This window comes from Rattus norvegicus, chromosome 16 (genome assembly GCF_021556685.1).
Source record: "Rattus norvegicus strain SHRSP/BbbUtx chromosome 16, alternate assembly SHRSP_T2T, whole genome shotgun sequence".
NCBI lineage: Eukaryota > Metazoa > Chordata > Mammalia > Rodentia > Muridae > Rattus > Rattus norvegicus.
The window spans coordinates 68,367,690-68,393,474 of record NC_141549.1 but is presented as its reverse complement, the minus strand read 5'-3'; the positions used below and the strand labels follow the sequence as shown (position 1 = coordinate 68,393,474).

The following is a 25,785-nucleotide window of genomic DNA, read 5'->3' as shown; positions in this document are numbered from 1 at the left end:
TGCCTAAAGTTGCTTTAGCCTAGAGTCCAGGTATGATTAATATAGTCTTGTCCTTACATGTGAGGCCCAAGGCTTTACTTTGGTTATAAGGCACATAAATGTTCTTTCAGCCAATTAATAATCCCTAACAATTTTCTCTAATCTTTCCAACCAGCAGCAAGAGCAATAATAATTCACTCATTTAATTAAGTTAATAAGCATAGTTGAAACCTTGTGCAAAGCAGTTTAATAGTGATAATACTCCATGAATGATCCGATATTTACTAAGGATTCAATCATGGATGCATGTGCTTTGGGAATCAGTTTATGAACACTCTAGACATTCTCAAAGATATTTACAAATTCCCATGAAAGATCTGGTTCTATAGGGTTGGCCGATTTTATAAACTATTTATCAGTTACAGGCAACTTGTAAGCCATCTTTAGACATCTTCCTTCCTTTGTTTCCTGGTTTCATCTTTGTCCCTCGAGAACCATGGAGGGAAGAAAACTGACAGCCTGTATTTTACTCATTAGTCATCATTCTACAATGAAGCACTTGGCCAATTTTTAAAACACCCTGTCAGGAAGAATATCACGTCTTTCTGTTCTTCTTCAATACTAACCGTGGCATTTCCTTTTACACTGTAAAACACATGAACTTATCTACTTGGTGTTGATATTTACAAATATCAAAGTCAGGAAAACGTCAACAAATTCATTCTGGGGGATGGTGACTTGTTCTGCTTGCTGTCAAAGCCTCCTGCTGTCACTCTGGAAACCCACATCGCCCGTGGATGTAGCACTCAGGGGTATCACATTGCAAGCACAGACTTTGTTCACCCTGTAACTAGCTTGGTATTCTGGCCAGAGCTCGCCTACTCACTGGCTGAGTATCTGCATTGTAGTTTTTTTTTTTTTTCCCCAAATGTATTGTTACTATTAGTCTGCATTCTTCTAAGATGAATCTTATTCTGTTATCAGCCTCTGAGTGAAAATGCGTGAGGCTTATATATGTTTTTCTAATTTGTGTTTTAGTGTGTCCTTTACAGTGTCATCTGCAAAAGCCATCCATTTCCTCAAGAGGATGCCCTCCTTAATGTCTTTAAAGAAAACACTAAATAGACAGTGTTCCAGTAATGTTTCTTTCAGATCTAGCGTATACCTCCCATTACTGCTCAGCTGGTCTGTACCTTCCCCTTCTTTTACTATGACCCTGGGACTAACTTTTAATCTAGGCGATAACAAAATACATAGAGTGGCCTCCTAGGGCTCGTGAGTAAGAACTGAGGAAAAGCACGCACTGGCTTTCAAATGTTGCGTTTCCTCACTAACAGTGCGTGTGGCAGTGTTTAGGAATACATCTCTCCTTGTCGGAGCCTTAGGTCTCACCTCACATTCTGCTTTCTAGTGGAATGCTCACCCAAAGGCTCTAACACTCACCAGTGCTTATCCAACTTTATGTATCCTTAAGTCAAGGCAAATGACTTCGATGCTACAGTGACACATGATATACCGGCTGCTCATCTGTGGGTCTGTCTGTCTTCACTTTAAAGGCTCTGAGGCACTATCTCGTCCTCTCTGCTAACAGACCTGTTTTATAATGAGACATCTAAATGGGTTTCTTTTAAATTATTCAGTGGAAATATTTTGAGACTGCGTTCTTATTTAACATAGGCAATCTTAAGGTGGTAGCTTCATACTTTCTGTCCCTCTACAAAACCTTTGTCTTTCACTCCCTAAGGTCCTAAAACATACCCCTAGCTCCCTAAATGCCTTCATGCCACTCAGTACATCAATAACTGATTATTAAATCAATTTCTTGAAACATGGGTGTTATTTTCACTGGCCCATGTCTCCTAAAGGAAGAGGTCAGTGCGGTTTTGTTCATCCCTGGATGCTTAGCATGACCTCAGGCCTGCCTCGTGGGAACCCAATCAACACACATGGTTGCTAGCTGATGCAAGAAAGACAAAGGAAGTGGGCTATGCAGAGAGGTTAGCCAATGTTCTAATTCTAGACAGAACTACAATTAAATTGGTTCCTGCAGGATTTTCTTCAGTCTACACTAGGAAGTCAAAGTCTAGTCTAAATACATTTGCAAATATGAAGAGTGGCAGGATTCTATGTAGAAAAGAAAAAAAAAAAAAACCCTGAATACCCTGGTTGTCTGACAAACTCAGCGTCCAGATTCATAAGAGTCCCATTGATTTCTCTCACAAATTCTGTTTCTGATAAATATGGTGACACCTAAAAACAGAGAAGTTCGCTCTAAAACAAACAAACAAAAAAAAAAGCTCTTCTGTGGTTGGAATCAATGTGGCAGTTTCAGTGTTCTACAACTCAACTGAATTCTCATCATGCCTGTTTCTGTCAACTCACTTGCTGATCAGTAGTGTAGACGTCACCGCTGTTCCCATTCTGAGAGTATTCTGTGAAACTTTAGCCCCTAGTTAGTGTTGTTGACTCTTTCTTTGTATCTTCCTTAGTTCCTGGGTTTCCCTATTGTGTGTAGCTAAGTATATTCTTGTGTTCATGGGGTTATCTTCCTGCTTCCCAAAGTTACTCTGGCTCCTTATTACCTATCGCAATACCCAGTTTCCTGTCCAGCTTATAGAGCATGCACTGCTGAACAAAGACTTTTGTTTGTTTTTTTTTTTTGTGTGTTTGTTTGTTTTGTTTTTGTGTTTGTTTCACTTCATGCAGTGGAGGTGCTGTTCTGTGGAAGGACATCAGCATCTTCATCCTCATATTCGGATGCTAACTTTTAGTGTGTGTGTATGTTTATAAGGAGGCATAAGGATGGGTATAGGTAGGAGACCATGGAAACGAGAGGGGTAAGAAAGGACAAGGGTCGTGATAAGGGTGCACAAGATATGAGAGAAGAAAAGTGCTACTGGGTTGGGAGAGCAGAATATGGGGAAGGAGGAGAGAGAAGGGACAGGAAGGAGAAGTGACAAAAATAAATTGTTTGAAAAATGCTATAATGAAACATCTTTTTTTTTTTTTGGTATATCAATAATAAAGGAAAGAAAAGATTTTTCAGGCCTGTTCAAGGGTAGCCTAGTAGCTGGACTTTGAACCCAAGAGCTACATATGTAAATGCTTCTCTGTTTCCTGTCCTGTCTTTCCCTTTAAATTCTTTTTCCCCCCTAGAATTCATATTCTTCCATTTGTTGACCGTGCACATTTTAAGATAGATATTTAGTGTATTCCTACAGATTGCAATTCTGTGCTCTTGTGAATAACTGTATAAGTTCAGAGTTCCCAGATACTTGCCTCAAGGAAGACTCACTTGACAAACTTACATGGTCATTGCCTTAAAAGTTAGCGCTGTGCTATTTGGAAGACATTCGCTCCCTTGCAAGGCTTTGTTACTTAGCAATTTCATTTCCTTACACAGGCTAAGCTGCTGGGGACCAGAGACTATGCCTCGTGTTATCATCAATGTTTTTAAAAGGACCTAGTATAGAGCAGTTCTACTGGTAAGTATTACCATCCATTTACTGAATTTAAGTAACAGTAACATATTACTGTGATTTGATAGTCAAGGGTTTTATTTATATAAGGATGTTTCTTTTAACAATATATAATGCAGCATGATCTACTATATAGATATTAATATATAATATATTAATATATAGATATTAATTATATAAAAATCACCAGAAGTCCAGGGTGAAGGAAATTCTATTTTTCAAGTGTAGATTGATTTCTGGTTTTTAATTTTGATTTTTTAAAAAATAAGGTAGCTGGTGATCAAAAATATTGATATGCTGATCGGCGATATAATCAATCACATGAAAATTACAAAGCTAGCAGGTGGCGTCATAAAAAACCACATAAAATTTTAAATAAAAGGAAACATTAGGGATTAAATATAACACCACCATATTTTTCCAGTGTCTACAGAGAAATAGTACCATTTTCTTTTTAATATTAGAGGAGAGAAAAAAAGTCGCTGGAGTTAAAAGTACTTTAGCAGAGATGAACTCATTTAATTTTTCGGATTCCTTGGGGAAACTTTTGGAAAACATAGTAACTCTATGTTATAAATGAAGACAGTGTCCAGAGGGTTGAAACTGGAAAGACATAGAACTGCTTACCAAAATTGGTGGTTAAAACCCAAATCCCCCACTGTAAGCCTGTATCTGTCCACCGGGCAATATATCACATTTATAAGCAGTGTCTGTTGGAAGGATACATTTTAGGCTAAAAAACTTCCCATCCACATCTTCCAAGTTCTCTCCTGAACTCTTACATTGGGAAGTGAGGACATAATCTGAACAATTTCATGTTCAAATGATCTTGTTGCTTTGCATCATTTGATGACAGAGCATCAGAGGACAGGAACTGGACCCCCTCCTCTCTCCTCTTTGAATCATCTGGAATAGTCACTAATTCTTTTTTCTTGGATACATCTTAACTGACGTTGGAGAGAAGAGTAAAGGATGAGAACCAACGTTCAAATCCTCAACTTGGTCCCTACGGGCAAATCCATGTAAACCATCAAACGTCTCCCGGGAGAGCTATTTAACTGCATTGTGGCGAAGGCATTTGGAACACCTTGTTCTGAGCAAAGGGACAAAAGAGATTTGCTGTAAAATCCAGTTCAACTCCCAAGAAGACAACGGTGGATTAGGTGGCCAGGGAGACTCCTTGGAAACTTTCACGCTTGTGGTGTTTCTGAGTCATGTCTTTGGTCAAGGGTAAAGCTGACTTTGAACTATGTAGCTCATGCCTCAGCAATGTGTTTGCTCCAGGCAGACGGGCCATATGGACACTGTGAACTGGTTTCATAGGCAGGACCTTGATGAGCCCATGAAATATTTTTATGCTTCCTGTTTCTATTCAAGTGCTTTATTGAACAACATACCATCATGGGACATGGCACGTCATGTGACTTTGTTTAAATTCTGAGTTGTTACTATTATTTCTTTTCCTTTTCTTTCTTTTTTTTTTTTTTTCAAACAGGGTGTCTGTACATTTCTAGCTATTCTGGATCACACTGGCTTTGCACTCAGAGACCCACTTGCCTCTGCCTCCCAAGTTATGGGATTAAAGGGAGTGATACTACTGCCCGGCTCAATTATTATTTTTATTGTTATAGATGTTTTTAATGTGACAATTTTCTTTACAAGGCGTGACCTATTTTGCATGTGTGCTAAATGTATTCCAATTCTTAATGGAAGGCACTGAATTATTGATGCATCGATCAAGTTATACTCTAACTTGAGGGGAGAGTCAAAGTCAGCACTATCAAAGATTTTCTTTTTAAAAGGAAAAAAAAATCTTGTCATGACAAAAGGAAAGAAGGAAAAAATGAAAGAGAAAAGAAAACGTGATTTTCTACCAAGTTGGAGACAAACCTGATTCATCAGACAATTGGTTTGGAGGGTGTAAAGTATTTACTTGCTAATTCAATAATTGCAAGAGATAGGATAAACCCTTCACTTCAAGACTTTTATATAAGAAAAGGATGTACTTTCTGCTTTCCTGGATAGCACTTAAAATTTAATGAGACACTGTGTGGGTGAAGAAAGCTCACAGCTGTTGGCACTGTGCCCAAACGGAACAGATGAACGGCACGCCTGCAGTTGTGTGTTTCGTGTAGGATGTGGGAGGGCTATATAGAATAGGTAAAATTAATCTGTGGAAAAATCACGGCACTGGGTCCTTGGAGGTATTCAGGAACTATCGTATGTACTCAGGCAGCTTGTAAATCTTTGCAAAGCTCGTGATAAGGAATGATCGTATTTCACCGTGGTAATTAAAACATAGTGGACTTAGATGTTCTGCTGAGTTAAAAGTGCAAAACATAGATAATACAGGGGTAGGGTTGTTTTAATGGTGGAACGTTTAAGGAATTATATTTTAGATGTATTTTTTTTCCAAAGAAGATTGATTAAAACACAGTGGTATCTTATGGGGAAGACTGGAGGAAAATCCCAATGGTTCCCGGTATAATAAATGAACCTCACATCTTAGAGACTGTAATTCCATGCAGCTTGTATTTTTCAGGTGATAACAGAAGATCTTATAGGAAGCTATCAAATGTACTCATCCCCGCTCACCATTATAAATGTGGGGGGGCGTCTCTTTTTCTGCTACATTTCATAGCTAATCAGTAGAACTGGAGGTTAAAGCTGAAAATCGGCCATAAACAAATGTGACTGAATAATTTTTATGATTGCCACTAATCTTAACTTCAAGCGTAATCCAAAAAACGAGACAGAGAGTGTGGCATCATATATGTATGAAGCCAATTAGTTTTCTCTATCCTTGCTTTTGAAAAGCCTAATGAGACACGGACCTAAAAGCTTTCCCAGTTGAGCAAGCTCAATTAGAATCCCATGCCTCACTCTAAGACATGATTTGCCTTTTGTAAATGGTCTCTGCTGATAAAGTCCACTACACTTCCTCCATTAACATGTGCTTTCTTGGCCCTGCAGCCACTCAAGGAACCTATTTAGTTCAGTTTTTTTTTTAAAAAAAGAGGGCCTCCCATTTCCAAGGCTGGCTTGGAGTTCACTATGACACCTAGGAAGAAGGCCCTGAACTTCTGCTCCTCCCTAGTGCTGGGACTAACAGCACGTGCTGTCACCATTAGATCCAGTTTATATGCAGCTGGAGCTTTGGGCTGGGGGAGCATTCTACCAACAGTGCTATGGCCTTAATAGAAGACACAAAACATGCTTTCTCCACATCAGATTAGGAGTCCACGTAACATGAGACAAGTATCAACTGATTTAAATCGATGATGAAATAAGCACATGCATTTTAATCAGTCTATTGACTTTTTACTATAAAGATTGAATATTTGTTGTTACCCAACCTGCCCCTCCCCCTCCCCCCCCAAAAAACCCCAAAGTCTTATGTTGCTGATGAGAGAATATAAAATTGATACTTCTGTTTGCTGCTGTTAGCTGGTTTTCGTTTTGCTTTTGTTTTCAAGATAGGTTTTCTCTGTTTAGCTCTGGCTGTCCCAGAGCACACTGAGGACCACGGTGGCCTTGAGCTCAGAGATCTTTCCTGCCTCTGCCTCACGAGTGCTGGGTTAAACGTGTGTGCCAGCACACTCAGCTCGATTTGGCACTTTTTAAACTGTGAATCTACTTCTCCTCTTGGTCCCCAGAAGGAAATGGACAATCTAGACATTTCTATAATGCTAGCACAATCTAAAACCTGCTCCCCTACAACAGTGCTGTTACAATGCACTGAATGCATTCTGAAAACATGCACCTTGCTTCTCCTTTTTTTTTTTAATAAGTAGAAAAGGCAACTTAAAACTTGTTTTCAAAAGTAATTATGAGGTAATAACATAACCCCAAGTATAAGAAATGCCTCAGCAGGTCACTTTCTGCTCTCTCCGGCCCCCTATTTGTCCTGGTCACCTTACAGGTAAGCACTGGGGTAAATAAAATTACCTCACGGCTCAATTTATACATAGAGTTAAGAATTAGGGAACCAAAGTGACAGCCTTCTACAACATTTACACATTTCCTTCAGTAGCTACTAAGGAAAACCACGAGGAATGCAAAATTATACATATGAAGGTAAAAACAAAATCAAAAGCAAAACAACCCCCCCCAACAACAAAAACCAAAGCAACCAAACAAAAAAATACTGAACCCATCAACAACCAAAAATAAACAACACCCTAAAACACTGAAGAGTAAATCAATTCTAGACATGACAGAGGCAACGGCAGATGGTATAAATATTTAAAAAAAAACACAAAAACAAAAACCCTCCACAAATAAATGAGTATTTTTTTTAACAAGATGCGACAAAGTAAGGCAACACAGGATGATCTGGAATAAGCAGTTACAGGTATAAGGCACAGAGAGGAATTCATTTCTTACTTGCACAAGTATCTTGACGGGTTTGACAGGTCCTTCACCGTGAAGCACTCGCCCCCATTCACACAGAAAGTTTTCTCCTTCTCCGCACACTTTATGAGATGGCTGGTCCCAGTCGTGGATGTTGATGTGGCTGGATAGGAGAAAGAAAGAGGGGGAAGTTCACGCTTTGTTCTGAAGTGAGAATCACCATCGCCATTAAATATAAGTTCTCTAGCGAGGCTCAAGCATGATGTTAACAGACCATAACAATGGGAGGAATTTTTAATAGCAATAACTGATAAAAATCATTTATTTTTGGCACGTCCATGCTGTCCATTCACCTTCTGCATTTCAGACAACCGACAACAGAGTGTCTGATTGATTGCCAACACGGAGAAATGGAGACAGTTTGATGTCTCTAGGTATCAATCTGTTATAAAACTCATCTGCTTGGAACTGGGAACGTAGAAACAAGTCATCCTTTGGTTTATAAAAATTTCACGTGGTGACTTGACATTTACATCTCCCACCTGACAGTCTTATGGACGGAAAGCTGAAAAGTAACGGACCACTGAGCATGCGTGCGGGCACACACACACACACACACACACACACACACACACACACACACACACTAAATGAAACCAATTACCCACTCCTGAGGCTCAAGGTCATTTAGAATACACCCCCCCCCCCATTTTACATGGCTGTGGTAGGGCTTACTGTCAATCAGTGTTCACCACTGATACCAATCAGGATGAAAAGCATCAGGTCAGTCAAGATTCCGTCTCCCTCTTTAGGAAGAAATCTATTTTGAGATGAAAACTTTTATCTTATCTACCGGCTTATTCCTGTAGATTTCTAAATCCCTTATTGCTTATCAGTCCTAGTTTATTACTTGCATGGGTCAATGTTCTTCTGCACATCTATTTGACCCACTATGTACGGTTTAACCGCTTTATTCTGCTTTGAATTTTTTCATGTTTCTAAAGCGCCCTTTGTTACAATTTTTAACAAAATTTTTTCTACGTTTTTATTTTCCTTCTTCCTGACTGGAACAGTCAAAGTCTTGACTGTCCCGTTTCTGATTTCTCGTAACCTTTCTTGTTTCCTGTTCCCCTGTCTACGGCATACGGAAGTGTGAAGGAGAGGCAAAACCACTTCAACTTAAAGGAGTGGTCTCAGTCACAGTCCTTCCAGAAGCCTGTGGTCCTCACTCTCCTAAATCTCTCTTTTAGATAATAGGGTGATGTCAACCACTGAAAGATTTTTACAGAGAGCATGCTCACTCTAGGTAAAATATTAGGTACTAGAGTATTAAGAAGTACCACAACTTTCTTATTTAACAATCAGAATTAATGAAAACCTTGACAAGGGGGCTAAGACAGTAGTTCCATGATGTCGCATTTGCTAGGACTTTTGTGGTGTGGAGAGTGAACCCAGGGGCTTCCACAAAGTAAGCTGATGTTCAAGCATTGAGCTAATCATTTCTTGCCTAAGACATTTCTTTCTTACTTCAATAAACGACCTTTTTCAAAAGGTCACTAAGGGCATCATTTAGGAATCTATAAACCAAACCCAAGCTTGGAGATTACCTACCCTTCTATCAGCTATGCTAACAGAATCCTTACTACAATGAGGAGAATGCCATTTGACATCATTTGGTTCATGAAGTCAAAGCATAGAGAACAGTTTTATACACCACACTGCATATCTTTTTAACCGAACGATCTGTCTCCACATGAAGAATGTTCTGTAGCCATATTAATTTTTAATCCATGGGAACTGCTTTCAATTGATGAGGAAAAAGGCTGCCTTAACTGACAAAGGTTTCGGTCTTAAGATTTCCAACTGGTGACAGCCTTCCATTTGGTAACAAATTTGGCGGAGTGTCCTACCTGTCCCTGTCAGCAGTAAGTCTATGCACCACCTCAGTGAGCTGTCAGCAGGGTGCTCTTCCACGAGCAGTGCCCAGTGGTGCCTGAATCCCTTATCCGCTGCTAAGGATGACCCTTGCCCCACCTGCATCGCCCACTTGGAAGTCTCTTCCAGAATAAATCCTAAGGCATTTACTAAAACCAACATCCCTCACAAATGGACACACTTCTCCATAAATTATAAATGAACAATGAAAATAGGCCATGATAGAAGCCAAAGACAGATATAGCACCCTTAGTCCATGAACTTGCTGATCTTGTGGGATATTCAAAATAACTAAGGTTCATAAATGCACATCAACAGAAGGTATCTTTGTGGCTCCTAAAAGATTTTCCCGTGAAGTGATTATTCTTGTAGAATGCTCTCCCAAAGTACCTAGCCCTGACACATTTCCACTACAAAAAAAAAAACAAAAAAAAAAAAAACTCTTAGTCATTAGTTAAAGGTAGCAATGAGACATTTGATATAAGGTAATCCCTGGAGATGAGGTGGCGGCTATCTCACACAGTCATGGCTACTGCGCTTAGCACTTTCAGCCGCAGCAGCATCGAACACCTCATGAGTTGTAAAGCAGCAAATAAGTCCCAGATGATCTGCAGTATGGACTGACTTGGGTGCCGCTGCTCTGAAGTGGCAGCTAAACTCAAGAGTAAGCTATAGTTGTCAGAAGAACTTGCCAGACAGAGTACTATGCCCACCCTGTGGATGTTAGCCAGCCTCTCTTCTCTTCTCAGGTGAGTATGGTTGGCAAGTCTCTATGTCTCATAGCGATAGCCTTACTTGTTGGCTTCTACCCATACACTGCTAGGTAGGTTATATTCCATTTGTCAATGCTGCCAAGGAAACAATGAAGCTGAGAGAGTAGGACTTACGAACCAAGTCAAGAGAATACCCTGGTTTTTGAGGGAGCTGGGAGGAATAACTAAGGACTGTGGGGAGAACGCACTCCAATACACATAGAGTATTCTGCACAGAAGGTGAGCTGGACCCCGCTCAGTCTGGGCTGATTTTACCCATCCACCTCTGCTTTGTGAGCAGTTGTGTCCTAATGCAGATGCTATCTTTAACTTAGTGTTATGAATGACAAGACCTATAGTCCCAGCCATAGGGTATATGGAATGCTTTAAGAGGAAGAATTCGAGAACAGTTTGAACTATAGAATGAGACTGCCCGGACATATAAAACATGGATAAGTAGAATCTGATCGCTCTTGTGTTGACAGCATATATGCTTTAACCTAAAAGCACTTCCCATCGTGAGTCAGTAAATAACATGGGAGGAGAAAAAAGCATCAGTAATGTAGCAACTTATTGCCAGAGAATGACTCCGCTATGGCAATATAAGTTAGGGATACTGATCAATGTCAAAGAAGCTAGACATTTCTCTGCATTACTATAGAGTTTTGGAAACCAAAAACCACTATTCAGGGGGTCAACCATATGAGCCCTTTCATCCTCCACCCCCACCCCCAACCCTATCACCTTCTTTTCTCCATCTGTCTCTTCGAACTTCACTGACTGTCCATTACATATACAGGTAATGGTCATAGCTAAAGCTGACTATGGCGATGCCCCTTAAAAGGAACCCATTTAGGTGGGCTATAAAGCAATGACTACTGACACTATTATTGTGGAAAATGACCACAGTGTCAATGACCGACCAAGTCCCGCTCAGAAGACTGGTGAGTTAAACTCAGCAACAAAACTGAGATGCAAGGGCTGTTATGAAGTTTGACGCAAGATTCTTTCCTGTTGTACTGTACCCGGATGAGTGTCACTGACCAGCATTGGCGCATAAATACTGGATAAAGCAAAGCAAGATGGAATCGCTGACCCCACTGGAATTTCATTGTTTCTTGGGGAATGGGATGGGTGAAGGCCTAGTTTGCAATAGAAGTCACCAAATAACTGTGAGGCATTCAGTAAACACAGACAAGACTACTCTCTTGTAACTGCATGCCGAGAATTCATAGCCCATTAATTGGTTTACATAATTAAACTGGTGAATGAGTGAAGAGAAATTTTGGAGTCTCTTTCAAATATGATTATGCCCTACGTTAAGTATCTACACAGTTCTATCATGTTTTTGACACAAGTTCTACATTACAAAAGCTAAATACAGGTACACTATCACAAATCACTATAACCATTTAAATTCTGTATTTTACTTTATTTTAAGACAGGGTTTCTTTACATTGCCCAGGCTCACGCAGAATTCAAGATCCTCCTGCCTCAGCCTTCTGAGTGGTTAGGGATGTAGGCAAGTGTTGTGGCCCTAAGTTTTATAACAGTATAATGTCTATAGGATACGAAACACGAGCCAGATTTCATGTGTAAACTAAGCCCCAAGCGTCCCACTGCTGCCTACTTCTGTAAGACACTGGATCAAAATCTGAATGACAATTTGGTGTTTTCTACTCACTACTAAGGATTTCTTCCTGGCAGTATATATATATATATATATATATATATATATATTTTTTTTTTCCTGCAGAGTAGCACAATTAAAAAAAAAAAAAAGCAATGCTGGGCAGATGGTTTCCCCTCTCCCAGGCTATAAACACCGTTTTCCTTACTAGTACAGCGGGCAGAGAGACCCACAGACTGGGACCATAACACAAATACTTCTGCTAAGAAGCCAGACCAGTTTCTGTGGACAATGAGCAGGAATTAGGAGGAGGAATCTTGGATTCCTGAGAGCAATAGGGAGAGTCCATCCTTCCTGAATGACCATGTGTTCAAGACACTTTTTACCGGTTTACTTGCGGAAAATTAGGTAAATATGAGGTTAATGCAACAAACTATATATACAAAAACAACAACAAAAAAACAAAAACAAAAACAAAAAAAAAAAACCTCTTAACACTCCTATATGAAGCAGCCAAACTACAAAAGGAAAGTTGTTAACCTTACCTGTATCTTCAATGCTTATGTATTTAGGAATCTGCAAGGTTTCTTGCTCTTCCATACCCTGTATTTTTGGTTGTTTGTTTTTTATGTTGGGCTTGTTTAAGCCCAAACTCCATCAAATTATTATTCTCCCCCAGAATGCAAGAGGACTCCTTGCGCTGGAAGCACACTGCACTGCTGGAAACTGCTTAGCTGGTTCTTGTGCGTGAAGCACTTTCGGAGGTGAAAAACTGTGCTGTCCTGCCCACCTGGCTTCTCTCCACAGTAAGTGGATGATGGGAGCAGTCATTAGCTGTCCACAGGAAAAGTCAGAGCCACACCGGAATCACAGATGCACTGTCATTCTGGGTTGGCATTTTCCCCCACCCCTGCATAGTAATTCAATCCTTTGCTGAATAGCATATAGGTGCTGTAAAGGGGGAATAGTGCCTGGCAGACACTTTTCTGGATCTAGGAGATCAAGAGAGGACAGACCACACCTCAGAGGAACACCCATCTCCTAAGAAGTCCAGCTTAAACAAGCTGGTGCTGAGTAGAAAAGGATTAGCATGCACCAGTTCCCCAAAGACAGTTCCCTTTCCTTGGAAAAGCTGTGACATTCTTCAAGACATCTGTGTCACTGAGACATTGTCTAAGTAGCTATAGAACAGAATGGTTAGACTCTCTCATGAGTAAAATGGGCCATGAGGGAAAAACAGCAACTTGTATTTTTGAAAAATAACCTTTTCTGGCAATAACATTAACGTAGAAAGTAATAGTCGCAACTAAAGTCATTGTAGCCACAAATTCAAAGACTGTAAGGCTACGCGCAAACAAAGCACAGATAGCTTATGCCGTCCTTGCCCTTATGATGACCATGTATTTGACTGCTCCTTCACTGGACTTTGCTAAAGAAACCACAGGAAAGGACAGAAGTAAGCATCACTCATTGGTATAGTCCTTGCCTAGAATGTGCATAACCCTGGGTTCCATCCCCGGCCCTGAAAAAGATAAGATGGGTCCACACAGGAGAAAGGAGGAGATACAATGAGGAAAGAAAGAGGAGTGCAGAGTAGAGTAGGAGGAAGTGAGGGGGGAGGGAAGAAGGGACATACAGACAGACAGACAAGGAAGGGAGGAAGTCTTCAATAGGGCTAGCAAAGAAAATGCCACAAGACCCTGCAACATGTAACCAGAAGTTTCACTAGCAGACTAGGTTATCTGACTGCAGGGACTCAAGAGTTACTTAATAAACTTGGGAAATTTAAGAGTTTGCAGACACCCTATAAGGTGGTCATTTATCTGAAGAACAAGTTGACACAAAAGTCCAATGGAGATTAACTAGCTTAATTGCTGAACTTGTGTTTGGCTATCATTTAGACTCCTGTAGAATGGATGGACCGGAAATGACAATAGTATATCTTACAACATCCTATGTATTTTAAAAGAGGACATAAGTCATCTCAAAAGATGAGATGGTTCTTCAGTCTTTAATAGTATACACCAGTTAAGAATTCACAAATGTACACAGAGGCAGACTTCCCAAGGTCACGTAAATGTATGAGGAACAGTGTGTGTTTTATTTCAGCTAACCTCCTTCAGGGATCCGGGGGGGGCAGGTATTAAGACAACTTTTAGATAATTCTCTCCCTTAAAAGCCATGAAAAGCCCCTAATATTATTTCTTCCTTTCCAGCAGAATGAAAAGTAACCTTTGGATGTTTTCCCTCATAAAACAAAATTATGATTTTTTTGTTGTTGTTGTTGTTGGAAGACCAAGGTCATCTGTAGTTAAACAGAAAGGCCATTTTCAGTTCCCAGGAGTTGCTAAGAAAATTACTTGGTCTTATTAGACAATGTTATCCTTAGGAAAATAAGATTGTCGGCAAGGTTATTTTTTAAATGTACAAGATGTCATTTTTCCTTGACAGGACATTTTATGCACGATGGTCTAGTCATGCCATTCTACAACTTAAGACAATATCAGAGTTGCATAAATGTCTTGGAGGATGTCACAGCTTTTCCAAACAGTAACAGAATATCTTTGGGTAACTAGCTGGTAGAATGACAACAGGAAATGTACACTATCCTCTTTGCAAAGGCAATAGCTCTTTCTATCTATCTATCTATCTATCTATCTATCTATCTATCTATCTATCTATCTACCTACCTATCTATCTATCTATCTATCTACCTATCTATCTATCTACCTACCTACCTTTCTATCTATCTATCTATCTATCTATCTATCTATCTATCTATCTATCTATCTATCTATCTATCTTTTTTAGTTATAAAGCAATTCCAGAAACATAGTTCTTCTATATATTTTCTGAGAAACTACTGACATTTTATGAGTCTAAGTGTAAGCTGTCCTTTGATCCTTTTCCCATTAAAGGATATTCTAAAAGAGTACAGTCTTAGACGAGCTGCCTACAAAGCAAAAATCAGCAGCCCATCTGCCTGGCTCACTTTGGTATATTTCTAGATCTTACCGTGTTAAATGTTGAAGGTCTCCATTCTTTAGTCTGCATTTTCTACCACGATCAATTTGTTTGGGAGAAGGTCATGCCGACATAGAGAATATTGTCCAGGTTAGCCAAAAATTTTAGCAGTGACAGAATAAACCAAAAGAAATGAACTCCCAACTATGATAGGAGAGTCAGTTATTCAGTTGTCGCTAGAATTACCATGTAGCATTTAATGACCTCCGTTAATTTATTCATCCTCTAAGATGTGTTTGGAAACAAAAGCAGATGAAAGGTCAGTAGAGAGAAACCGTGAGGTCGATTCAGCTTTATAGCCAATATTTTAAGCAAAGACCATGGCATAACCAACAAAAATAAAAGCCATGTGGTCATTTTAATAGATACTGAATCAGCATTTAATTAACAAAGTGTCTGTAAAACCGTCAAGCATTCATCTACAAATTTTATCTTAATGTGATATTCCCATGAAGGTAAAAATGACTTGGAAGGGAATTAGATAAAAGGAGCGCACTCAGAGCTACCAGGACTGTGCATGACCGTGAAAGCCCAACAGCACAGAGCTCTGCAGCGTGGAGCACCAGAGCTCTTGAAGAACATAAAAGGTGGCATGAACAGGAGAGTGTTAGCTATAGGCTAAGAATGAAAGAAGAGAAAAAGCTAACACTAAGCCCATAAAAGGGTCAAGAGGCATCAGCCAAGCACAGTGTGTGACCCTCACTTGGAAACTAACTCCACAAAACTGTCATAAATGTGAGGTTTCTGAGAGAAGGTCCAATCACTATCTAAATAACAAATGATACTTAGCATTACCGCTATTTTTTGTGTGCGTGGGGGGGGGGTCAAATGACTCATGGCTATGTTTGAAAATGGCATATTCCTTATCTTTCAGTAATATATATTAAAATATACATATATTAGATGGTCAGAAATCTGAGATCTACTCTGAGGTAGTATGAAGAAAGGGCAATAAGGAAACTAAGATAATAAATGTTATGGTCGATTATGGCACATGAACATTTATTATATCATTTTCTGTATTTTCATGAGCCATTCATATCCATGTTTATACTAAATTCTATACTATACAGTTATTTTCAGTATTGGTGATTAAACTCAAGATTTCACACATGAAAGGCCAGTACTCATAACACGGACATACATCCAAGTCCTATAGAGTGGGTTTTAAATATGTGCTTATTGTATCTTTAAAATAAAAAATTACAAAGAAGTGATTTTAGCTTTCCCAAACCCACATATATATATATAAAGTAATCCTCCGCAACATGTGAAAGTATTTACTTTTGGCCAACAACCTAAAATGCATGTAACACTGTAACTCTTGGAAGAAGGATAGTTCCATAGTTTGGAAGAACAAGTAAGGTTATGGCTTTAAGTATTCTTAGCTGATATTTATGCAAGAATTCTATTCAATGCAATAGGCAGAAGCTTAAATTTCTCTCAGAGATTTAGAGAAAGAGAATGAAAAATCATTATTTGACAACATGCATGCATGAAAACTAATCTTGGTTAACAAGAAACCCCAGTGAAATAAAGGAATATTCATTGTAGTCAAAAAATAATAAATTATGTCATATGAATTTAATGACATACACAGAGACCAAGATTAGGATGATATGTTAGGGGCATTGAGGGCCTGTGGCTGTGTGAAAAAGAAACACTGTTGAACAGATAAGAAATCACATCTGTGGAGGTGGGAAGGAAGGGTTGTGTTGACTGAAGGCATAACGATTCCAATACAGTGAAGAAGGTAAGGATGCTGTGGCAGAACCAAGCATCCATATCTGAGACATACTGACACTCCTGGCTGGAATCAATATTCAGTAGGCAGATCATAGAGAGACCTTGAGTTTAGTCATGATTAAGAAAATTGGTGGTATATCCTTTAATGGTTGATGAAGGAGCAAAAGGAGATGAGAAGACCAGCGAGTGACAGAGCCATTCCAAAGGTCCAGCTATGAAAGAGTTCAAATGAACAGGTAAGGGCCAGGAAGAACATAAGTCAACCAAGAAACACTCTGCATTTATTTATTGCAGTATTGGCAATATAATCCAAAGACGTCACATATACCCTTTGTATTTGTGTATGTTAAAGTTAGGAGCTAAATACCAGAATTCACTCATATTTTGAGCTCGATTCTTCCTCTTTCTGAGGCATTCAAATGCCTAACACATTTTTTCCTTACTCCTTATACATCAATGAAATGCCCTCCTGTCCATGATAGTAGAGAAAGGTACTTGGGCTTTGCTTGATATTTGATATCCATTGGTAGAACTCTAATGTCCATTACCACCAGTCCACTGGCATAAAAGACTCCATTAACAACAGATCGCACTGGTGGAGTGGGGCTGGTGTTGCAGCTCACTGATAGAATACATGTGGGGCATGCACAAGATTCTGGGATCAATCCTCACACATATACATGCAAACCACCCTCTAGTTTAAGAAAGTAACAATTTCATCTGAAATCATTCATTACATAAAGGACTCAGGCAGTAATGTTTTCAACAACAGAAAATTAACTCTGATGAGTGTTTTAAATAATCTTAAGTTCTTGTGCTTTGTGTCAAGGAGCGACCAAGAAAATAACTCAAGAACAGTTCTGAAAAGACAGACATAATGCTCCAAGTGTTTTAACTTTGAGGTTAGACATCTCTAGGACTGATAGCCATCTCAGGGGAGAATCCAATATAATATTGTTAGAATACTTGTCTTTACAGCACACAGTATGTCTCGTTAAAACACTGAATATACGCTACTACAGGCCAGTTAGCCAAACAATTGCAATTCTGTGTGTGGAAGATGGCTGTGGAAATAAGCAGCCAATGTCTATTTCTATAGGTACATTTTCTTCAAGAAGGTCAAAGGTTAATGCTTACAGGGCAAGGAGCAGTAAATGGTGTGTCCTACTTGGTCACACTAACTTCAGGCTATATATTTCCCTGAAATTTCCAGGAATTCCTCATTCCTAACAGCGTGTAATAGAATGTGCTATTAGAGGGATATCTATAATATTCATGCTCCTGGTATAAAATCTACCTCACCAAACAACACAGAAGTTGATCTTTTTCAAGACTATGTCAGTGCTTCATGTGTGATCATCCTGAGCACGAGGTTTCAAGAAAACATGCGTAATATTAAATGTTTCACTTCAAGAAAACGATTTCCCTTTTCCTCTGCTTCCCAAATCCAATCCCACTCCCGGCAAATGTCCCAATGGTTTAGTTCATACTCTGTCTTATTTCTCCAAAGCTACAAGGTCCGAGATGGTGCAGTGACAAGGTAATATTGTAGGTAATACTTGTGTTGTTACAGGGGCAGGGACAAAATAATAGACTCCGAATGCATAATGTCTACAAGAATTATACTTAAAACATAGGTGTTGAGGTTTCTTCTGCTGTTATGTATCGTAATGCTAAATTCTCTACCTGGAGGTCTAGGCCTACGACTGACTTCTCATGTTTATGTGTTTTTGTTGTGCAAACCTTGATTGAATAAAATTATTGGTCTTATAAAATTGGCTACAGCCAATTACTGGAGCGATTAGAGGTAGGTGGGTTTCGAGTGACCTGGTTGGGGGAGAGAGAAGAGAAGATGGAAGAAGGGAAGAGAGAGGAAGACCCCATGTGGGGAGATAGATGGACACCAAGTATCTGGGGGCACACTGCTGGGGAAGTAGCCAGGCCATCAGTTAGAAAAGCAGATTAGGGTTTACCCCCAGTAATTGTTAAGGCTACATAAACTAACCATAGTGCAAGCCTCATTTATTTGCAAGCTAGTTGGAGATAAGCTTAAATTCAGTGTACTACACATAGGCCACAGCTGGGAAACTGTGCAGGGAGGGGTGTGTATGCACACAGATACATGTGGTACAGGCTTTGATTTTTCACAGCCTCCACTCTCAAAGCTACCAGTCACCTGTTTTCCCACCAATGGTAGTAAAGGCTGTTGAGTGCAGGAGAATAAAGAGGTGTTTCAAGGCATGGCTGTAGTTTTAGGCCCCCAGAGAGAAATCTATGCGATCAAACTTCTTTCCTAATTCATACACTATTTTTGATGAACTGGACCTATATGTTTTGCATCTTACTGTTATCAACTGGTTGCTGGAAAATATCCAGGGGAGCCAAAACAAGCATGGCAAACACCTTCTATAAGGGCTGGTAGAAGCTAGGCCTGTCTCCGTTTGCCTGACTACATCCCTGCTAGGCCAGAAACGGATGTGACACTCAATATATTAGCTTCTTGTTATAATTTATTGTTTTTTTTTCCTGGTAGCACTCCATTTACTTGGGCTAATAAACTACTTCCTACTCCCAAAGCTCCAGTAATTCTAAGTGGCTGAGCTCATCCCTTTATTGTAGGACATAAACCATTTGGGGTGGTGGGCAGATGCTGCAGTCATTCTTTTTATCCATGTCGAAAGGGCTTCACACCCTAGCACTGTCCAGGAATGGATCAGGACGGTCCAGCACACTAAGGGAAGCATGCTCTTTAAAGCTACTTGACTTCAAACCCTGGTCTCTTCCTTTCCCAGCTTACTCCTTACTTCCTAAACGGTTTTTGAAAAGTCAGGTTATGTTTAGCCCAAGTTGGCCATCTATTCAAAAACACTGTAAATAACAATGAATAGTATGTCAATATCTAGTAGAACCTGCATTTCTTGTTCAGCTCACATAGGTTCTGGAAAAACCTCTTGTGACCAGTGTTTATTTACAGCAAAGTTCAGATTTGGTAGTGGGGAAAGGGATCCAGACTACAGTAACCACCATAAGCAGGAGACTTGGGAATAATGTATCCTACGAAGCCCTCAAAAGAAGAACATGGACTATATGTAAGCTTTGGTATTGTTTCTAAGTGTAAGAGAAAGTCTTACCAGGAAAACAAGACTATAAACAAGAAGTTAGACCTCTGTCTCTATCCTGATTTCTGTGTAACATCTCCATGAAGAATCCTTACCTCTGCTGGCCAGTGGTGGAGCATGCCTTTAATTCCAACACTTAGGAGGCAGAAGCAGGTAGATCACTTAGTGAAATTAAAGAACAGTTATCAGACAGTGTGAAGAGAACTCCCAGAACTCCTTCCTTGCTCTTTCAGACCCTTTTCTATTAGACCAGGTCATCAGACTTTATTAGGTGTGTACATAGGCTTATGTGGCTCGAGTTTGGGGAAATGAATTCCCCATTTGTTAGTGCTTTCATATGTAAATAGTTATGTGTGCATGCAAGTGTGTGTGTGTGTGTGTGTGTGTGTATGTGTGTGTGCTTGAGTATGCCTTTCCTTTCAAAATTCAAAATAGTCTGCTACCCTTTGTCTGAAAGTCGATTCATTCATTAATTCACTCACTCATTCATCCGTTCATTTTTGGGCAAGAAATGACAAGGACCGATGCATTTATTGGGTAATTTAGACACAAGCTACCTTATTCTTAACTATAACTCATCAAACCTAGAACAAGTGATTGTCCTGCAAGTAGGATAACACCAAGGACATCCAAGAACCTTCCAAGGTTTTTTTTTCTGAATATTTTTTTGTTCAATTCTAGTCAGTTGATAATAATTCATCACTGATCCAAAATAATTTTTAGCTAGAGAAACCTAGGTAGTATATTTGACACACTCACAGAAATTGCCACAGGTCGTGTACATTTAAGAACATTCTTACAAATGAGGGAGAAGTGAAAGAGCGAGAATCCCTCCTGTTGCTGGCCATGGGTGAAAAAATGAGAAAACCAGAAGGATGGTGACTGTGTGAAATGGTACTTCTTATAGACAGCAAACGTGAAGTTCAAGTCAGAATGTGTAAGGCAAGTCAGACTGTTACCTTTTCCTGATCTAAGGTTAGACATAGAGGAGAGAGAAGCTGAATAAGAAGGGCTCTTGGTACCCAGAGGAGGCTACTTTCTTCAGCTCATTGCCTCTTGAGAAATGACTATATAGTCTGCAGAGGGCTGCTAGATTTGGAACTACTACAATTTGTGGGAAATCATACATAGCTTCAAGTCTTGATATGAGATTGAAACTTTTGTACTAAACAGCACATAACAGCAAGGGCTACAGTAGAGTTGAAAATGTCAGATGAGATTTCATCCATTAACTAGCAATGTGATCTACGCTGCTGTCTAGAGACAGGTAACCCAGCTACACATGGATGCAAAGGTCAAACAAAAGACAGAAGATGTGTGAGCAGGAATTACCCCTGAAGCCTCGGAATAGTGAGACTGGTTCCAGACGACAATGGTGACCATTCTAGTAACCCTGAGAAAGAAGTCGTGAATGATCTAATTCTTAAGACAGGAGATACGTCCAAGCCAATTAAATTTTCTATTTTTCTGTGACTAGACATCGCATGAGGTCACAGCCAAGTTCCAGCTGTGCTTAGATCACAGAACCACAAGAGCAGAGGTCCAGACAGAAGGAATCTGTTGCTCTCATGAGTTAATACATTGAGTGCTTACCCATGGCTACCCTGGCAGGTCAGGAATGTTTTATAATTCAAATAACAAAGAGAACAGACCTCAGATGCTTAGCTAACTGAGGACTTCCATGAGGGAGGCAAGAACAATGTGGTTGACAAGAGGAGACAAATGATCACCTTAACGAGGCCAACACGACCCTTTTTGTTACTCAAGGTAAGAACTTATATGTAGACTTTGTAACTCACCAGGCGTGACTTATTAAAAAAGACTTATTAGTAATAAATATTCAAAAATTGGATAACAGGCACAGTTGCTGCCAAATGGGGAGAAGGTGTGCTCAGTTCTCTCCACTGTTCTCTTTCTCCCTAGTAAGAACACAACTAATCCTCTCTGCCATTCTGTCAAAGGCTATGATTTCCACTAATGATAACATCCAATGTGGAAATTAATTTTACAGTGAGAGACTGTCACGGTGACTTTGGATTGGAGGCTATGACACCCTGTGATGGACATTCTCCTGCTCAAGGAGCATGAGTACCAGCGAGAAGTCTTGATTCCGTCACATGCTACAAATGAAGTCTAGAAAACACACCGCCTGGGATGTGGTTTCTCCAAAGCAAAGAAGGTTTCAACAGTCAGTGTCAGCATGGACACTGGAAGAGAAACAGGAGGGAAAGACACACAGGAGGCTCACTCTCTAAGGCATCCGGCATTCAAACAGGAGTGAGGTGTTCCCTATGCTCTAAACTCTCCTGAGGTCCCCTCTTAAGACAGAAGAGCATAACTCATCCCAATAGTCACCTTTCTAAGACAGAAACAACCACAGACTATGTTCCGAGGTGAGCAAAGCCCTTTAAGAATGCTCACGAGTGCCCTGTTTTAATGGGCAAGCTGTTTGCCACATACTAGCACTAAGGTACTCATTCCTACGGCCAGACCAAGAGGATGGGAAATTGGAAGTAAATATGGAAGGTACTTTGTGCCTGCAGAGCTGGAGGACGGAGTACTCTGGATCATCTTTCGTTTTAGACGTTCCTTTCTATGACACAAAAACTTTAGGGCCCAGCACTGTAGCTTAGCTTCAGGTTGTAAGCGTCCCGTTCCGTAGTCATCCAGCCTGCTCGCCCCAGCTGGATGCGAAGGTACAGCTCTGTCTGACTCTCTTCCTGCTCCTCTGCCTCCCGACCATAGAAGAAACAGGCAAATGAGAGGCAGCTGTACAGTAAAGACCACAACGCTTCTCGCCAAGATAAACAAACAAAGCAAAACAAAACAAAAACAAAAAGACCCCAAAAAACCAAGACTCATTAATAACCGTTCTGTGCCAGGTAGTGTAGTGGTTTAAATAACAAATCCTCACAATAGACCATAGCAAAAAAGAATGTTCCCTGATTTTTCACAGCTGAGGAAACTGGGGAGGAGGAGAATTAGAGGGTATTATGCTTATTCTCAGCGTAGAAAAGAAAAGAAAAGAAAAGAAAAGAAAAGAAAAGAAGTCTCTCCAGCAGGATACAATGGCACACACATGGGCTCACCGCACTCAGGAGGGAGAAGTTCTGTGTTTTTCAGTTTGAAACCAGATTGTACCAGAGTGTGTCCAAGGCCAGCCTGTGCTCCAGAGCAGGGCCTCATCTCAAACAAAACAAAGTGAGTAGAAACCAACAAACAACAAAGAAGATGAATCCCATCCAAGGCAGTTGATGCCAAGGCTCATAATGTATCCATGAATGTACTCTGGCTCATGATGGTTATTTCATAACTATACGCGTGACCTTGTAGTAAAAACAAGCAAACAACAGAAAAAGTGTAGCCCGCCCCCACCCCTGCCCCCATGACTGTGGAGATCATGTCCTTCTATCTTCCAGCCGGGAATTCACATTAACATTCCCTTTGTTTCTAAACCATATTTTCAGAGAAGGAGACGTCAGGTCTATTACTTCTAGGTTTCACACTCTGAGTAGAAAGCAAGAAGCTAATGCCTGTCAAATCCATGCTAGTTTAGTCCTAACTCGGGGAAACTGCTTGGGTCCCATTATGGGCCACTCTGCTCCTTCCGAACAGAATGCTCAGGCTTTTCTGTTAAGCTTTCTTTAACTGATCCTGACTAGCCGAGTTTAAATTAGGAAAGTGACCGACCGGCTGGAATGCTATAATGGATTCTATTCGGCCTCCAATCAAATTATCCTCATCTTCCTTTTAAAAACGCTTTTAAGAAAATTCAATTTTCATTTAGTGACCATTTCAAGGGTAGAAAGGTATTACCCTTATTATTCCTTTACAAACCCACAGTTATAGAAATGCATGTACCTGTGAGTGTATGGGTGAATGAATAGAAATAAACTGAGCTATAGGCACTGTGGGGACTCGGGACATCAGGAACTGTACCAAACGAAGGGCTAAATTTAGTTACGACGTCTGTGCAGTATTTAATATTTGCATAAGATCTGACTGACCTCCATGTAAAATTAATACCACCAACTCCTCCAAAAGCTGACGGTACACACCAAGAGCTGAAGGAGAAAAGGCAAAGAAAAACTGCAAGCCAGGCAGCTCAGTTAGAGAAGGCGAAAATTTATTTCTAGGAATATTTGGTAGCAGTCAGGCTACTTTTGCTGGCTGGATGATATTTTTCTTTTAACCTTCAAAACATCTTTCTATATAATGTAGTAAGTTTGTATTGTTGGCTGGTTTTGAGACAGGGTAACCCTGACTAGTCTCATAGTCACAGAAGTCTGTGTGTACCCACCACCCTCAGCCCTACTCACTGCCCCATCACTGTGGGATTTGAAAAGTGCATCACCTATCTTCAAATGGGTGATCCTCTCAAATGAAAGTTAAGCTTTGGTTTCCCTCTAAATTTAAATAAATAATTTCTACAAACAAACAAACCATAAACAACAATAACAGAAAAGAAAAAAAAAAAGACCTGGCTATTTCCAGACCTAACATCGAGACCCTGGGTCATGCTACAGTTAGTGTCGTTGAACTGCGTTCTAAATGCTCCAGTTTATAACCTTTCGTTTGGTTGGGTTACAAGGAAGGGTCATCTAACCAGACTTGTTTACATGTTAGTCCTATAAATCAGAGAAAGAATAATAGGAAATACCCAGAATATATAAAAAAATAATACACAAAACAGTTATGTGCCTAATTTTTATTTCTAATCTCTACTTGGTAGAAACTGAGTAAAAGCTATTTTTTACTTGACTATGATAAACATCGTCTTTCCTGAATGTTGACTGTGCAGGGTAAGTCACAAAATTATTCACAGTTGAGGCTGGGAAGGAAATGTTATTTATATAGTAAGAGACGCTGAGACACATAGCAAGACGGTTATATGGTTTCTTTTAGCTGCAAATGCCTGTAAGAAACAAGACTAAAATATTGAAGTCTATTCTTCCAAATACACCATTAACAGTTGTTGCTTAGCATCCTTTTCGTTTCCTAAAAATAAGGAGTCAATTTTGAGCAGAAATGTCCAAAAAAGAAATCAATAGAAAGTAATTAGGAAGAGTGTTTAATGTCCTTGAGAGAAGCTTTGAAGGCAAAACTGGAAGCTTCATCCTGGTCAAGCCTTATATTTTCTGTTCCCAATAAAAACAAAAGGCAATAACTTAAATTACTTTATAGGATATGTGTCAAGGGCTGCCCTGGGTCATACTATAGTTAGAGCTGTTGAATTGCATTATAAATGCTGCTGTGTGAGCTTTCCGGTAGCCTGCTTCTCCAAGCACTTGTGGTTGAGTACATCCTAGTCTGGTACCATGGTGAAGCTTTACCTACATATTCCCGTCGCCTCTGAATAGTCAGAAGAAAGGAAATCCCATTTATCGAGTGATTTCAGCATGAGCTCACGGAGTTATCACAATAACCCCAAGTTCTCTATTATTTCCCCCCAACTTATCAGGAGAAAAACAGTGTTTCAGAGACGCGAAGGAGTTTGCCAACTTCATACAGATGGGAAAAAAGCAGAGCCAAAACTCAACCCCACATCTCTGACGACAGTCTGTGCGCCTTCCAAGAAGCTATTTAGGTATTTGGGGATTTTTCTTTTTTTTTCAATGGGAGTTCTTAATTTGAGGAGCAAACGTTTTCCAGACTTGGTAGAAGCTAGAGCTTCATTTACATATCTAAATAAAGTGGCTTCTTATACCAAAACAGGGCTACCACTATTTCCCTAAAGGCAGCTAACTGATAGCTGTTCTGTATTTCTC

The 25,785-nt window shown here is 39.9% G+C and overlaps 2 protein-coding genes across 22 annotated transcripts in view; both read right to left on the bottom strand.

Moving 5' to 3' along the window:
• Erich1 (glutamate-rich 1) overlaps positions 1 to 25,785 on the bottom strand; it is a gene marked incomplete at its 5' end in the record, with an annotated part of 52,793,804 nt that overhangs the window by 15,270,889 nt on the left and 37,497,130 nt on the right.
• Positions 1 to 25,785, bottom strand: part of Nrg1 (neuregulin 1) — a 1,057,931-nt gene that overhangs the window by 32,090 nt on the left and 1,000,056 nt on the right. For all 22 annotated transcript variants that reach the window (NM_001271130.3, NM_001271129.4, XM_087587319.1 and 19 more), the window contains 1 exon segment: positions 7,845 to 7,974. In NM_001271130.3, coding sequence (NP_001258059.1) covers positions 7,845 to 7,974 — 130 coding nt within the window.